Below are 15079 nucleotides of genomic sequence, written 5' to 3'. Positions count from 1 at the left end.
TAGCCTGTTCTTCCATCTTGCTTCTGGCTCCTTGATAGATTGCGTCTTGGGCTGGGCCACTGGGCCTGGATTTCTAGAATCCTGGTATGGGCCTAGCCCAAACTAGGTCTTACCGCAGCTTCGTGCAGAGTTTGTCTCCTTCCAGCTTCAGCAGTAACGGCCCGGGCCTTAGGCTTGTCCGGAGACAGACCAAGCTCCTGTAGTTTTAAACAAAAAAAGAAAGTGAAACCCCTAGAAAAATCAAACTGTTCGGAGATTTTAAAGATAAATCGACTCGCAGTAGAGGAATAGACAGGCCAGCATCCGAAGGAAACGGGAGACGACTGTCGTTTATTCTGGGTTCTTGCTACTGCAGGTGCGGTACCCATACAGAACACCAGAACAGCTTCTTCTTTTTTTGTGAGAACAACGAAACCAGAATTGCTAAACCGCACGAGAACGCCTTAGCCACGGTACCCACCAATGGCCAAATAAATCACCTTCGCCGCTCAAACTGATTGACCATGTCGATGTTGGCGTTATCGGACCAGACCAATAAAAGGATCGATCCTTCAAGACGGTGGCCCGCGTCAATGCAAGGTCACCCCATATAAAATGTGGCAGTATGCAGGACGTCCACTGCACTCCTACTTTAGCAGAACGCGACGGCTCTGGATTCCGGAAGCGTGGGGGAGTTCATCCATCCTGCTGTGTGCCTGTGTGTGTTCATTCGTGTAGGTCCGGACCCGGCCGACCACGACCTGCTTCCTCGCGAAAGAGCTAGCTGAACCGTCGAGTTTAGCGGGTTAATTAGTTGCCACTAATCAAGTACTCCCAAGATTGCGTCAGTCCGTATGCTTCCATGATTAGTGCATGGTTCAAGGGTTCCAGACCAAGACCTTTTGTCCCAAAGACACGTACGGAGTGCGTTGGAAGCTAAAAGCCGGGAGAGTCTGTGACCCCCCAGCCTGAAAATAATCAACATTTCTCGTTTTCCTTGCTTATACTGCAACACAAATCATTGATGACTGATCACCCCGTGATTTTCAAACAGATACTGGTGCCTTTCTCCAGTCTTTGTGGCATGACATGATGATAAGGAACATACAAGCAAGTTAATTACCTGATGGACGCAACGCACATAAAGGCGGCATGCTGGCGGAAAATGACGAAATGGAAAGGAACCGGACGAGATCAGGCCGAAGAAGCAAATCCATAAGGTGTACGTGTCGGAAGCTGCCAGAACCGAACGGCTTGAGCTACCTTAATTGTCCAGTACGTGTGGAATCAGGTCATACGCAACGACGTTTCTTTGTTGGAATATCACTGCACCGCGCTTGAGATTTTTCTGAGAAATCCTGTATTGTCCGCAGGAGATTTGACCCGTCTGTATGCTTCTGAAGAAGAGAACAACATGCGTGCTCTGTCATTGTCACCTTCTCCTTCTCCGTGGCTTACCTGTTTTCTAAAGTACCGTAACCCTTACTGCATGCACATGACCACTAATTAGTGGAGCTGGTTCTTCTCCGGCTCCTAACTACTTGTAGACCCCTCAAGTAATTAGTGGAAAGGATCGTAAACAAAGATTGTTATGCAAGTTTCGGCGTTAGTTAACAGCCTCGGCAGCGCTGGCGTGGACCATATAAGTCTACTGATAGTCTGATAATTCTGTGATCTGCCATGAAATCACGAAATTGTCGTACACTGTGCACGCCCGCGTGCATGCATGTGTTAATTGAAAGTCGGAGGTCGCCGCTGCTGAACAACACTGGATCGGGAGATGTTCCTCTGACAAAGGGGCAGGTGTAACACGTGATTCCGAGTTAAGTACACTTTTGTGACTGACGCCGGTGCCTGAGGCTCTTGATCTAGCTAGGTCTATGTCAAAAATGATGGATTCTCTTGCTCAGCTGTCATCAGCTATTCAGCTCATCTGTGTTTGCTGCAGCCGACAAATGCACTCTGAGGCGTCAGGGCCATGGGAAAAGTGGGAGCAGTGAAAGGTGAGTTCTTTGGGAAAAAGCAGATCTTATTTGTCCCCGAGAGAAAGAATCTCCACATCGACACAACGGGGACGATCAAGGAATGATGGAGTGTCCACATTGACACAAATAAAGGTGACGATTAAGGAATGATGGAGTGTGTGTGCACGGACCGGGAGGGTCGCAGGGATAGGATAACTTTGTGGGCGGGCTTGCCCTGCCTGATACGTCCAGCTTGTATGCCATTCCATTTTGTTGGTGTCATCCCTTCGGCAAGGTAAAGGATCTAGTAGAAAGGATTGGCAAATCAATGGCGAGATCCTCTGCTCTCATACCGTGTGCCGTACGCCAACCGAGCCATTACTCTTGGTGATCACCGAATCACCGATTTCCTTTTATGATTTTGCCAAGGAAGGAAATCAATCCATGGACCCCGATTCTGCCCATGGAGAAACACCAGCAGCAGCGGCAGCACCTACCATAACGAGGCGCCCTACTACATATACCGCTCGATCCCTCCTCACGCTTCCCACTCCTCTGCCGTCACAAGAAGCTCCCCGCCCCGGCCCCGCCGCCCAATCCTCCTCTTCCTCCTTGTCAAGGAGGACGATGACGAATCACCGGGTGCTGATCTCGGCGGCCATCGTGGCCCTGCTCCTGGCCGCCTGCACCGCGGCTGCCGCGATAACCATCACCCGGAAGCAGCAGCAGCAGCAGCACAAGAAGCCGTCCGCGGCGTCGGCGGGGTGCGACGTGTTCGGCGCCGGGAGCTGGGTGGCGGACGAGTCCTACCCGCTGTACGACTCGGCGAGCTGCCCCTTCATCCGGGCCGAGTTCGACTGCAAACGCTTCCGTCGCCCCGACACCGCCTACCTCAAGTTCCGGTGGCAGCCCAGCCCGCCCTGCTCCCAGCTGCCCAGGTCCGTAATGGCGTTCCGTGCCGGCCGGGGGGAAATCGACCGGCCGAGCTTGTGTTCGTTGCCAAATTATCCGTCCTGAGAGTGAGAATCGGCGTTTGGCTGTGTGTAGGTTTGATGGGGCGGCGCTGCTGAGGATGTGGAGCGGGAAGAAGGTGATGTTCGTGGGGGACTCGCTGGCGCTGAACCAGTACGAGTCTCTGCTGTGCTTGATCCACGCCGCCGTGCCGGGCGCCACGACCACCGTGTCCCCGCGCTCCGGGAAGATCGACCCCTCCACCACCGTAGCCTTCCAGGTACGTATCGTATACGTGTGCCGCCCGATGGCTTCTCCTTTCCTTTCTCTGCCTTCCGGTTCCAGATTCCAAAGTGGAGGGAGGTTGTAGTTGGACCGTGGTTCAAGCTCAAGATTGTCGTCCGGTAAAAAAGTCGGCGGCAGGCGGGCAAGGTGGGTGGTTAAAAAAATTGGGGCATGACGGCTTGGCGTGGTGATCCACCGGTCCAGACGTCAACAGGGTCGCAAATCGAGAGGGGGGGAATGATTGGGCTAATTACGGCCCGTGTCTCGTACAGTTGGTAAACCGGCGGTGGAGCCATGGATGCATGGGGCGTGTGTGAGCTGGAGAGTTTTTCCCTCTCTTTGGCATCGCACGACATAAGTCAACACGAAAACTAGAGTACTCTTTTGGACTTCGGCAGGAGTATTCTGATAGTCTCCTCTCTTTTTTTCCCTCTTATGTACTTGTTTCGTTTAACTAAGCCGTCTCACGTGCGTGAAGCAACGCTCTGTTCCTTTTCTATTCCCGTCGTGAATGGAAAGGAGAAGAAATCGGATCCGTTATTAGTACTAGTGGCCGGAGAAACTCGAAAAGTGAGCCAGCTAGTCAGCTAGAGGAGGAAATTGCCCCAAGTGAGAGCTGGCCTGAAAGGGCCGTCTTCTGCTATTATCTCTCTCCGTCTCTCTGCCGTGTGCTTGCCGGTGCCCCTGTGGTTGGATTGTGGGATCCATGGACGAATCTGATCCCTGTTTGGCAGATCTAGCGTGCCATGTTCGTGGTAGGTGCATATGCTCTCTCCCAATTTTCCATGATTATATATTGGCCCGTCTCTCTTTCACTCCAGTCCAGTCAGTTCCATCACGGAGCTGTTGCCTCTCCTCCTCGTTAACTCCCCATGTTTGCCTGCCGCTACGCGTTTGTAAGTGTTGGTGTCATATTTGTCAGGACCAGAAAATTTGGCCTGCCAGTGTACGTCCCATGGCCTTTTGCTGGTGGCCAGCTTCGACGAGTACAACCAGATCCCTGCTTCTTTTGAGCTTTTGGCGTGCATTGAGAGCCGACAAAACTCGCGCATTTCGGTGGCTGGGGCTTCTTTTCTTTTAGACAGGCAAATTGATTCGATGCCTTCTTCAATGGAGGCGATCGAAGTAACTGTGTCCTTGCCAATGGACAGTTCTGTGTAGATTTGCATGACGGTGTCCTGTTCTTCTGCTCTTGCTGTCTTGCACTTGCAAGTCGCACGGCGTTCGGCTTTGATGGCTCAGAGCTGAAGCCTGAAACTGACATGCAGGAGTACAATGTGACCCTGGTGTATTACCTGACGCACTACCTGGTCGACCTGGTGAACGAGAAGGCCGGACGGATCCTCAAGCTCGACTCCATCGACCAAGCCCGCAACTGGCTCGGCGCCGACGTGCTCGTCTTCGACTCCTGGCACTGGTGGCCGCGCACCGGCCCAACGCAGCCGTAAGACAGAATCTCCATGCTGCATTGTCCTCTCTGTTTCCGAACTGCATTTTTCTTTTCAGACACAGGTAGCTCATCATGTCTGAATTCTGAACTGATACTGTGTGTACGTGTCTTTGCCTGCAGCTGGGACTACATGGAGGAGGACGGCAAGCTGGTGAAGGACATGGACCGCTCGCTGGCCTTCACCAAGGCGCTCAACACCTGGGCTCGATGGGTCGACGCCAACCTCGTCCAGACCAGCACCAAAGTCTTCTTCCAGGGGATCTCTCCCTCTCACTACAAGTAATCCTCTCGACAAATTACGATTGTGATCTGCGAAGTAAATACCTCGATTGAAAGTGCAATTAATTCTGTAATGCGTGGATGCTCGATTGCCGGTGCAGGGGGCAAGAATGGGGGGCGTCGGCGAAGAAGACGTGCATGGGGGAGACGGAGCCGCTGAACAGCACGGCGCCGTACCCGGGCGGGCCGATCCCGCAGCAGGCGATCTTGAAGAGCGCCCTGGCCGGCATGGCCAAGCCCGTGTACCTGCTGGACTTCACCTTCCTGTCGCAGCTGAGGAAGGACGCGCACCCGACCAAGTACGACGGCGGCATCTTCGGCGGGGACTGCACCCACTGGTGCATCGCGGGGCTCCCGGACACCTGGAACGTCCTCTTCTACGCCGCGCTCCTCGGCCAGTCATGATGATTAGATTCATTCAGATTAGAGGCTTAGTACAGGTAAAAAAATAATCGAAATTTAAAGATAGCATATCATTGGTTTATAGGGACGCGGAAAGATTTCTTTTTTTTTGGCAACAAAGAAGTAGAGGATTACCACAGTGAAAAAGAGAGAGATTCTCTGATAGGGAAGGAGGGCTTGACTGTCAAAAGACTTAAATAAACAAAGTATCCATCGCTCAGTCTGTGAGTGAACAAAATACATGTATTCTTGAACTCTGGCAAGTTCCCCTGGGGGATTTTTGCTGAACTTCGAGGGAGGAACTCTTTTGGAATTCCTGACGCTACAGTATGTAGAGCGTTATAATTTGGAGTAAGCGTCTGAAAAATTACATGATGGAAGATTTATCAGCTGTGGTCTTCTTGTTTTTAGATTTAGCAAAGTGCCACAACCTTTCTGAAGACTTTTTTTTTCTACATCTTTCTGACGATGTTAAAAAGCACAGGACACTTCTGATTTTCACACATCCTTGTTCTGAAAGTGCAAATTTAGGCACTAAACCTTTCTGAAGTTACGAAATGTAGGTTGTAACCTTTCTGAAGTAAACACATAACCTTTCTGAAGCCAAAACCTCCACCGTACTTCTTCCTCAGCAATTTTTGCCAAACCCCAGAAGAATTCTCCTACTGTGGACTGCTTCAGAAAGGTTATGTGTTTACTTCGTTGGAGAAGCCAGTGACAAAATCTTGACTTTTCTTGCCAAAGCATCCTTCGTCAAAAGAAATCTACTACGTAACCTTTTTTTAATTATATTACTCATTTTGGAATTTCGAAAAAAGACATCATGAAATTAGGCAGGACACGGTACACCTAAATGCTTGCAGGTGAAAATCTCTTCATATCAAGAGCCCCGCTAAGACAATATAGATCACTTTTATAAAAGTTTATCTCTAGTATTGACATTTGCTAAAAAAAGATACAATATTGATTTAACATTTCCTGCACTCTCTGCAAGATGGCGCATCCCATGGGGCTTTAATCTTATCTAAAGGACTTAGAATATCCACGCAGAAAAGAACTTAGGATGATAAAAAGGAAATCTCCTAAAAAAAAGAGGAAATGGCGTTCAATATTGGGCCACACGAGGACAACACCGGGCTCATGATTTGTGACTCGCTAGTACCTGCGGCCCAGCTCCTCATTAAATGGGCCAAATCTGAGACATCTTTATTTACATTAGCAGTTTATTCGCACAAAATGAACACTTTCCCCTCGAACGAAAAGAAATGCAACGAACACTTGCACAGAAAAGAACACATTCTTCATCTCAAAAGGAAACAAAATGGGAATGATTGTTCAGCACAAACGATGAACAGCAGAACAGGGCCGAAGGTTGTACAGCTGCAAGGTGAGGTGCTACAGACGCACGGCCTTGAGAATACGCGGGTGCGCGTACGGCCCACGGAGCCAGCCGTCGGCGATGCGCTCGTAGGCTGGCTCCGTCAGGTGGATGCCGTCCCAGTTGACGTGTGCTGCAGGGTCCCGGCACGCGCTCGCGCCGGGCAACCCGCAAGCCGCCGTCAGGTTGTAGTTGTACGGCCCGCCGCCGCCGCAGCACACGCGGAGCCCCGACGAAGGACTGAACCCTGCAATAATTGTAGTTCGATTGGTCGGCCCAGAACCAGAATTAGAAGCCGTTCGAAATGTAATCTGATAAAATGAAGCTGACTTCCTCTATAAAGAAACGTGAAATGAAGTTGACTTTAAGTGCATGCCCGCCACGATGTGTGTTTAGGAATATGGGCGAGTCAGTTGACCGGCTCGGTCTTCAACTTGGTTTTCTAGGATCTGCATCTGGTAGGAGTGTAAAATGCAGGGGGCTTTTACTTTTCCTGACAGCTACGTTTAACTGGCAGCGGCCGCTTACGTGTTGCTGGATCCAAAGTTCTAAACAAACTGTTATTGTCATTGAATCGATCGGCAGGCCAGGAATTTGGGTTGGGTCCACTCTTTACCATTTCAACTCTTACGATCGAGCAAATAACTTCAGATCGTTGAATCACAACGGCACGAGCATCACAGCAAACATGTACTGTAACAGAGAAAGAAAGCAATGAAGCGCTCACCGTATGTTTTCGGTTTCTTCAGAAACGCGATCAGGGGCGCGTAGTAGTCGGCGTAGACGATCTTGGCCGCCGGGTACTTTTGCCGGAGCCGATACACGGACTCGAACAGCACCGCGTTGTGGTAGCGCGCCAGAGCGTTGTACTTCCTTAGGCACCCGGTGGAGTCGTAGTCCCTCTTGTTCGGGCTCGCGTACAGTGTCAGCATGATGGGTATGCACCCCGTGGGCAGCTGCCCCGGAACCACAACCGTCCTGGCTCCCTCCTTGATTACTGCCTGGTGAGAAAACAGGAGAAATGCATCATTTAGCCTGGTGAGAAAAACAAGGATCAATCGACGATCCGCAGGTTGATTTGGAATCATGTGCTAGTTAGTTACTCCTATAGCGTACCTCAACGCCTGCAGAGATGGCTTCGACGACTTTTGGGACGTACGACGCGACCTGCCTGAAGCTTTTCCCGGCGGCCAAGATGAAGGTGTAGTCGTTCCCTCCGAACTCTCCCATGAAGAAGAGGGATTTCTTGAAGTAATCTCTGCAACCTGACCAGACAAAGCAAAATTGATCGACCAAAACATTAGGTCGAGGAAAATTCATGACATCAGCTAATTAACGAAGAAGTACGTACCTTGGGGTGTTGAGCATAAGGTGGGCTTGAGCTTCTTGAACCAATCGAGCTGCACGCTCAGGGAGCTGTTGAACGGGGGCACGCTGGTGATGTTGTTCTTGAGGAAGTAGGCTAGATCGAGCGCCGTGCCGCCGACGACCGCGAAGTTTGCTCCGCGGGTGAAGTTTTGACCTTGGCCAAGATAAGGGGGGAGGAATGGGAGCCCAAACTCCTTGGCTGCAAAGCCGAATGACCAGTGGTGAGTACTTCTTGGCATGGTAAACACAGACACCAAGTGCCTCTGTGTTACAGAAATTGAAAGCTAAAATGCACCGATGAAGTCGATGGTGAGGCGGCCGTTGGAGGCTCGGCCGTTGGGGCGGCGGAAGTAGGTCTCGCCGTAGGGGAGGTTGTTGAAAGGGATGACCGGAATCAACGGCGCGGCAAGCTTGACGAAGTTGCCCGTGTCGGCGTACGAGTTGCCGAAACTGAAGATGGAGCTGACCGACGGCCGGGCACGGGCAGAGTACGCCTGAGCGTAATGTGCAGAGGCCAGGAGGACGAAGAGGAAGGCTATTGACATTGAGGGTGGTGAATTCTGCTCCATGGTTTTGGTGCAGGGCGCTGCAGGCTAGGCCAAGCGCGGTGGAATGCCTATCCAGCGTGCTCCAAACTTTGCTTTATAAACACTACTCCAGCTTGCATCGTCCGCGGACTCGTATACAGCGCCCGTAATCTGTTTTTAGTTTTGTTAACATTTTTTTAGGGGAATTTAGTTTTGTTAACAAGGACAGCATATTAGCGTTGACCAAAGCTCTGGTTTTTCTCACAGAGGGACCAAAGCTCTGGTGACCGCGACACCTCAAGGCCCCTCATGGGCCAGCACGGCCGTTTAACCGTGTGCCGAGCCAAGCCCGAGCCAGACAAGGCTGTCGTGCCCACGGGCTTTTTCCATTTGTCCCGGCCCGTTTGGTAGCTTTAGCAGCGTGTAGATAATCACAGACCAAAACCGTTCCCGAAATCGATGGTACATGATACGAGAAGAGAAATAAGCATTCGGTAGATACGGTATATGATACGGTATGAATGTTATCCGACGGGTATCAAATTATTTGAAATTATTGTCGGATAATCCGACACTGATAAGTCAGATATAAAAAATCCGTTTTCACTAACATCTTACATGGATCCCAACATAATCTTCCGATGTGTATGCTAATATACCGATGCTTGAACTTTCATTGTGTATATTAGTATGAGTGTATGTCTGTTTGTGATCTTAGCTGCAGTCCGGTATCTGGATCCAACATAAAGAATATGAACTTTTTAGTCATTACTATTATGGTCCATCAGTATCTATTTTCGGATCAGCATCGTTCTGTTACCGTACCATATCCGTTTCCGGATCTTTCCTTTTTTAATCCGATAAAAAATACGGAACAGGGCATGACATATGAGTACTATCCTATGGAATCCAATCCAATCTATTTATGCACGGGCACGTTCAAGCCATCGATCTGGCTTTCTTGGATTCAATCTCTGAGAACAGGAACATATACTTGAAATAAATACACGAACATTTTTGTGTAAGAGAAACTGAAAGCTAACTCATGCATGACGATCAACGGATGGAAAAACACAAGTACCGATGTAGTCAATGGTGAGGCGGCCATTGGTGGCTCGGCCGGTGGGGCGGCCGAAGAAGGTCTCGCCGTAGGGGTGGTTGTTGAAAGGGATGACCGGAACCAACGGCGCTGCCATCCTCACGAAGTTGCCCGTGTCGGTGTACGAGTCGCCGAAGCTGAAGATGGAGCCGATCGAGGGCCGGGACCGGGCATGGTATTGGTACGCCTGAGCGTAATGTGCACAGGCCAGGAAGACGAAGAAGGCTATGGACTTCGGAGGTGATGGCTGCTGCTCCATGGTTTTGGTGCAAGGCTGCAGGCGGAATGCCAATCCAGCGCGCTCCAGTTCGGTTTTATACAGACGCTTTAGCTTGCATCGGCCTCGGACAGGACTCATTTGCACACGCCGTAATCTGATCTTAGTTTTTTGAACACAAGAACAGCATAATAGCGTTGACCAAATATCTGGCGCACGCGACACCAAGAACTCTGCGTTGTCCCGCGCGCACCTACTTTACCGGTGGCGCGTCGGAAGCGGCGTGCTCTGCACGACGATGTTGGAGCCTTCGGCCTTAGGAAATCTTCGTTGGGCTACCGGGCTTGGTCGCTGACAGACACGATCCTCGGTTTTAAGATCAAGGCAGCCCATCCATTCAGAGCCTAAAATTTTCTTTCGTAGTGCAGCCCAGATGGATAGGTCTGATATTGTGAGCGGCCTTGGGCTTTCGATTGGGCAGCTGCTAACACAAGTAACCAGGCTGTTACGATTATTTTTTACGCTAAAAAAAACCAGGCTGATACTGTACGTATCTAAGCTGTTTAAAATAGGCTGATAAACTAAGAGTGAGCCTAGCATGGCAACCTGTTTAAAATTTTATTATGAAATTGCATTTCAAAAAAGATTTGGTTGCAATTTCATAATAAAATTTTAAACAGGTTGCCCTGCTAGTGGCGCCCTGTATTTTGTGGGCCAGTGCCGTCGCACCGGGTGAACTTCCAGCCGCGGGCAGGCCCACTGGACCGCAGCTACGCTGATTGGGCTCAATGTTTAGCGAGCTTCCTTCCTGATGAACCCTAATCCCACGGCCGTCCAGTACTGTGATCACAGGTTTTCGACATAAACCAGCCACAGAAAACGCGCAGTCATATACAACAAGTAGTACAAACATTACATTTCACCACCCCTAAGCTCTCTCCAGCACACATCATTACACAGATCAGTGATCACCGAGACGTCGTCACGACTAGCTAGCTTAAGCCAGAACAACACAAGGCGCCGCCGTTCCGGCTCCTCGAGCTAGGCCCGGGGTCAGAGCAGCCTGGGGCTGGTGTAAGGGCCGTGGAGGATGCTGTCGGCGATGGCGTGGTAGGCGGCCTCCGTGAGGTGGACGCCGTCCCAGTTGGCGTACGCCGACGGGTCCTCGCACACGCTGGACCCCCGCACGCCGCAGCTCGTCTTCGGGTTGAAGTTGTACGGGCCCCCGCCGCCGCAGCACGTCTTCAGCGGCCCGTGCTTGAACCCTGCAATCGCCAACAAGCCCGCGCCAAGTCAGCAGAATTCAACAGATAAGCCACCTCTTGATTAAACAGAGTCATGGAAACTGATGCTGCAAATGATCTGCACGTCAGAGAGAGCTTCAGTTCAGTTCAGCTCTTTACCAGGAGAATTATCACCACCTGCCTCAAAAAGAAGGGGAAATTCTGGAACGCTGAATAGCCACCACATCTAGGAATGGAAGATCCGGTTTATCAGTGTCAGAGAACCATGTTAGCCTGCCGTGCAGATGACCAAGACTGAAGACACCTAACTGGACCATATCTTTTCGGTGTACTCCAGAAATGAAGCAAGAGCCTTTTATGCTCAGACATTTATCCACTTTCCCTAAATGAGAATGCCCAATAGGAACGCTCGCATCCTCTAAAATCTTTTCGAAACAGCCCTACAATCTTTCGTCTGTATCCCATGCCGATGGCATGGCACGCCGTGGCGGGCCATCGTTCAGTGCAGCTGTCACTCAAGATTCCAAGAATGATCTGCATCATGATGTTTCACGAAGAAAAACTCCAATGCTCCCGTGTCAATCCAATCATCCATCCAAGTCGGGAAACATCCTAGACATCATCTCAGCTGGTCGATCGATCGATACGTGTGCTCTTACGAACGGAAAAAGTAATTTGGAAGCATGTAATTGCAGAGATTTATGTGTGCACTCACCGAACTGCTTGGGATTCTTGGCGAAGGACATGGCGGCGCCGTAGTAGTCGGCGTACATGATCCTGGCCTGCGGGTACTTCCGGCGAAGCCCCTGCAGCTTCTGCTGGACCATGGCGTTGTGGCGCTGCGCGAACTCGTTGTACGTTTTCAGGCAGCCCACGGAGTCGTAGTCGCTGCTGTTCTTGCCCGGATGCAGCGTCAGGTACGCCGACGAGCAGCCCATCGGCAGGTTCCCCGGCACCACCAGGTGCATCGCGCCGCCTTTGATCAGCCTCTGTTCCACATGTACAGCCAATTTTTGAGTGTACGTTTTGTGCTGGCGATCAACAGGAAAATTGGGAAAGGAGGCTGCATCTCTGAACTCTGGAGTTTGAACAGTAGATAATGGCAAGATTGCATCTTGGAAATGCGGCTCTGCTCCGCGCTCACCTCGGTGGCGTCGATGATGGCGGTGGCGACCGTGGGGACGTAGGATTTGGCGTCGTCCAAGCTCTTGCCCTTGAAGAAGGCGTAGTTGTAGTCGTTTCCCCCAATCTCGCCCACGAGGAAGAGGGACTTGCTGAAATACTCCTTGCAATCTGCATCGATTTGTTTTTTTAAAACAGAAAGGGAGAATCTTGCAATGAGTAACAGTTTCAAGGATTTTAATCCAAATCTGGCTAATTGACTAGGTAGCTAAGTAAAGAAATGGTCACCGACTTTTGGGCGAGTTGCAGAGCGAAGGCTTGAGCTTCTCGAACCAGTCGAGCTGGACGCTGAGGGACAGGTTCGTCCAGAGCTTGTCCGACGCCCCGATCCCCTCGAAGAAGGGCGGGCCCATGGCCGTCGCGCCGCCCACGGCGAAGTTGACGCCCTGCCGGAGGTCCTTCCCCTTCGACTGCAGGTACGGCTGCAGCAGCGGCAGGCCAAACGCTTGCGCTGCCAGGAGAGAAAACAAAAACGAGGACAAGATCGAATTAATCAACCAGAAATGTCAGTGAAAATGTGCAGGAAACATCATCGACATTGGGGTTAATTGGGCAAAGGGGAACGCACCGAGGAAGTCGACGACGAGGCGGCCGTCGGAGCAGCGGCCGGTGGGGCGGTGGAAGTAGGTCATGCCGTAGGGGAAGCGGCCGACGATGGTGAAGGAGAGCGGGCTGGACACGAGCAGGTTGCCGGTGTCGGTCAGGGAGTCGCCGAAGCTGAACATCGAGGTGTAGTTCTGTCCCGCGCCGCCGCCGGCGCATTGGGAGAGCCGCACGAGGCAGCTGCAGCAGGCCAAGGTGGCGACGAGCGCCACGGAGAGGCCGGAGATCGCCATGGGAAATGCGCGAGGAGAGCTTCAGCGCCGCAAAGCGGGCAGGCTTTAGCCAAGCTACTCTAGCTCGACACACTGGTGTCCACTCACTCTCACTCACTCGTGTAGACTATGCTAGAGCCAGGCAGGCAGGCGGGCGGCAGGGGAGAGACAATGGCACGAGGCGCTGCCCGTCCGTTTCCACGTCGGGACAGGTTCAGTAATGGTGGCTCTATAAAGGCCCATTCACCTCTGCCATGCTTGAGATTGTAGGTGGGCGGGGGGGAGTTAATGCTGCGCGCCGAGGGGCAAAGCAAATCTGGGTGGGGCGCGGCGCGCGATCCATGGCTAGGCTAGCTGCCACAGTAACCGCCGGAAGCCCGCAGCTCCGTCCGTCCCTTCCGGAACGGGGATAATTGATGGTTCACGTGAGTGTGAGCTCGGGCTCTGACACTCTCCAAAGCTCAATTATTCGGACAAGGACGACGCGGTGGTGCTCACGATGAGCTTCGGAGTACATGGGGGAACTTCGGTCGAGGGGCTCTGTAGTCTGTACCACCTACCGGTGACCACGCTTTGAGATGGCTTGCGTCAGGCCAGTTGGTCGGTAACCGGAGATCTTCTGTTTCCGTCCACGAAAGGTTCTCATAGCAACTCCAGTAGTAGTTATTTATGACCCGTAAAAACACCTATTCGGTGTATCGAATCCGTGTTTTTCGAAATCATTTTTATCCGGTCAGAAAAGAATCCGAAAACTGGTCAAAAACGTGGCATGCAGTATCTGTTCTGCCTGAGTCCGCGCAAAACCGTAAATAGGTACCGAAACTGACGATGGAGAGTCGCAACCGCATCGTGTTCGCGTCAGCGTCTGGCTGGGGAACAACAACAGCAGCAGTAGGTGAGGGGCTGCAGAGGAAGAGGGCGGGGCGTGCGAGGAGCAGCGGCACAAGGGCGATAGGCCGGTGGCGATGGGCGCGAACAGAGGGTGGCGGCAGCGGCGGTGGGCGGCGGGCAGCAGGGGCTGGGGCAGGGCCGGCGACACCCAGAGGAGGAGGAGCGGAACCGCCAACCGTTTTCTACGAGAGGTAGGGTACCGAGTAGTACTGAATTCTGACCCGGTTATGTTGGAGATTTTTGCCTCGTGAGATTGGATCCTCGAAAAAAAATCAGGCTCGGATCGATTATACGGGATCTGTTCGGATCATTTTTTACCGACTGAACCCTTATACTAACGGTTATTTCTCGGATCCGGGCCTTTTGCTCTTATTGCAACGGGTTCAACTGAACCGTAGCCATAATTAGTCCCAATTTGTTTGTGGACAGGTCTTGGTTTCAGAATCTGGAGCCATCATTGCATTCATTGATTACTCATTGATCTGCATTTAGAGCACATAACGGCAACCTGATAGAGACTAGTATTGCATGTAATCTAACCACTAAATCATTAATGTAGTCAGGAAAAATGCTGGGCGGATAAAACAATGCTAACGGTGCTGCTCAAAATGGCTAGCAAATTGTTATGCACCTGACACTTCACTGTCCAAACTTTTGTAGTGAGCTTTGGCCACCGTACGAAAGGTCTCAGTCAGATTCAGCCCGGGGTACGTGAGCTCGGTATGCTAGCGCTCCTCTCGACCCATATTACTTGTTAAAACATTACATGTATTTAAATATTTTTTTAAATATTTTTTAGATTTTTTAAAAATATATACATTTATATTTGGATAAATTTGGAACAAATAATATGAGCGAAGGATGTTTTTTTTAAATATTTTTTAAATTTTTTAAAAATATATACATTTATATTTGGATAAATTTGGAACAAATAATATGGTCGAAGGAGCAGGACATTTCTCTGACTACTGAGTACTGACAGCGGAAACATAGTCCAGTCGTGCAGGCTGAAGATGGACAGTGTACCTCACGCTCCAGTCATTCTCAC

The 15079-nt window shown here is 51.1% G+C and overlaps 3 protein-coding genes across 4 annotated transcripts; 1 reads left to right on the top strand and 2 right to left on the bottom strand.

Moving 5' to 3' along the window:
• The first annotated feature begins 2127 nt into the window (after positions 1-2127).
• LOC100827458 (protein trichome birefringence-like 41) lies at positions 2128-5699 on the top strand. The gene is made up of 5 exons (XM_003565449.4): positions 2128-2881; positions 2991-3174; positions 4448-4623; positions 4750-4908; positions 5010-5699. The coding sequence occupies exons 1-5, from the start codon at positions 2388-2390 to the stop codon at positions 5311-5313; spliced, it is 1317 nt and encodes a 438-aa protein (XP_003565497.2). The 5' UTR covers positions 2128-2387; the 3' UTR covers positions 5314-5699.
• A 752-nt stretch (positions 5700-6451) lies between these two features.
• On the bottom strand, positions 6452-9975 carry LOC100827143 (GDSL esterase/lipase At5g45910). Of its 2 annotated transcripts, none has more exons than XM_024459658.1 (5): positions 9665-9975; positions 8040-8255; positions 7805-7953; positions 7416-7689; positions 6452-6935 (listed from the first exon to the last, which is right to left on the bottom strand). In XM_024459658.1, the coding sequence occupies exons 1-5, from the start codon at positions 9939-9941 to the stop codon at positions 6706-6708; spliced, it is 1146 nt and encodes a 381-aa protein (XP_024315426.1). In that variant the 5' UTR covers positions 9942-9975; the 3' UTR covers positions 6452-6705. The 2 variants fall into 2 exon arrangements, with proteins under 2 accessions (XP_024315426.1, XP_003565496.1); XM_003565448.4 differs by lacking the exon at positions 9665-9975 and adding an exon at positions 8352-8693.
• A 762-nt stretch (positions 9976-10737) lies between these two features.
• On the bottom strand, positions 10738-13550 carry LOC100845475 (GDSL esterase/lipase At5g45910). The gene is made up of 5 exons (XM_003565500.4): positions 12894-13550; positions 12558-12776; positions 12288-12436; positions 11859-12132; positions 10738-11164 (listed from the first exon to the last, which is right to left on the bottom strand). The coding sequence occupies exons 1-5, from the start codon at positions 13159-13161 to the stop codon at positions 10953-10955; spliced, it is 1122 nt and encodes a 373-aa protein (XP_003565548.1). The 5' UTR covers positions 13162-13550; the 3' UTR covers positions 10738-10952.
• Positions 13551-15079: the final 1529 nt, after the last annotated feature.

The sequence above is a fragment of the Brachypodium distachyon genome, chromosome 2, assembly GCF_000005505.3.
Source record: "Brachypodium distachyon strain Bd21 chromosome 2, Brachypodium_distachyon_v3.0, whole genome shotgun sequence".
Taxonomy (NCBI): Eukaryota; Viridiplantae; Streptophyta; class Magnoliopsida; order Poales; family Poaceae; genus Brachypodium; species Brachypodium distachyon.
Note: the sequence above shows the minus strand (reverse complement) of the source record. Positions and strands in the feature narration are given on the sequence as shown.

Excerpts from the sequence above, each read along its gene's own strand:
- LOC100827458 (XM_003565449.4), top strand. The coding sequence starts at position 2,388 with ATGGACCCCGATTCTGCCCATGGAGAAACACCAGCAGCAGCGGCAGCA. Across the intron at positions 3,175-4,447 it reads CCACCACCGTAGCCTTCCAG|GAGTACAATGTGACCCTGGT; the intron begins GTACGTATCGTA and ends ACTGACATGCAG. Across the intron at positions 4,909-5,009 it reads ATCTCTCCCTCTCACTACAA|GGGGCAAGAATGGGGGGCGT; the intron begins GTAATCCTCTCG and ends TTGCCGGTGCAG.
- LOC100827143 (XM_024459658.1), bottom strand. The coding sequence starts at position 9,941 with ATGGAGCAGCAGCCATCACCTCCGAAGTCCATAGCCTTCTTCGTCTTC. Across the intron at positions 8,256-9,664 it reads CCTCACCATTGACTACATCG|CCAAGGAGTTTGGGCTCCCA; the intron begins GTACTTGTGTTT and ends TCGGCTTTGCAG. Across the intron at positions 6,936-7,415 it reads GAAGAAACCGAAAACATACG|GGTTCAGTCCTTCGTCGGGG; the intron begins GTGAGCGCTTCA and ends CAATTATTGCAG.
- LOC100845475 (XM_003565500.4), bottom strand. The coding sequence starts at position 13,161 with ATGGCGATCTCCGGCCTCTCCGTGGCGCTCGTCGCCACCTTGGCCTGC. Across the intron at positions 12,133-12,287 it reads CCATCATCGACGCCACCGAG|AGGCTGATCAAAGGCGGCGC; the intron begins GTGAGCGCGGAG and ends CATGTGGAACAG. Across the intron at positions 11,165-11,858 it reads CAAGAATCCCAAGCAGTTCG|GGTTCAAGCACGGGCCGCTG; the intron begins GTGAGTGCACAC and ends TGGCGATTGCAG.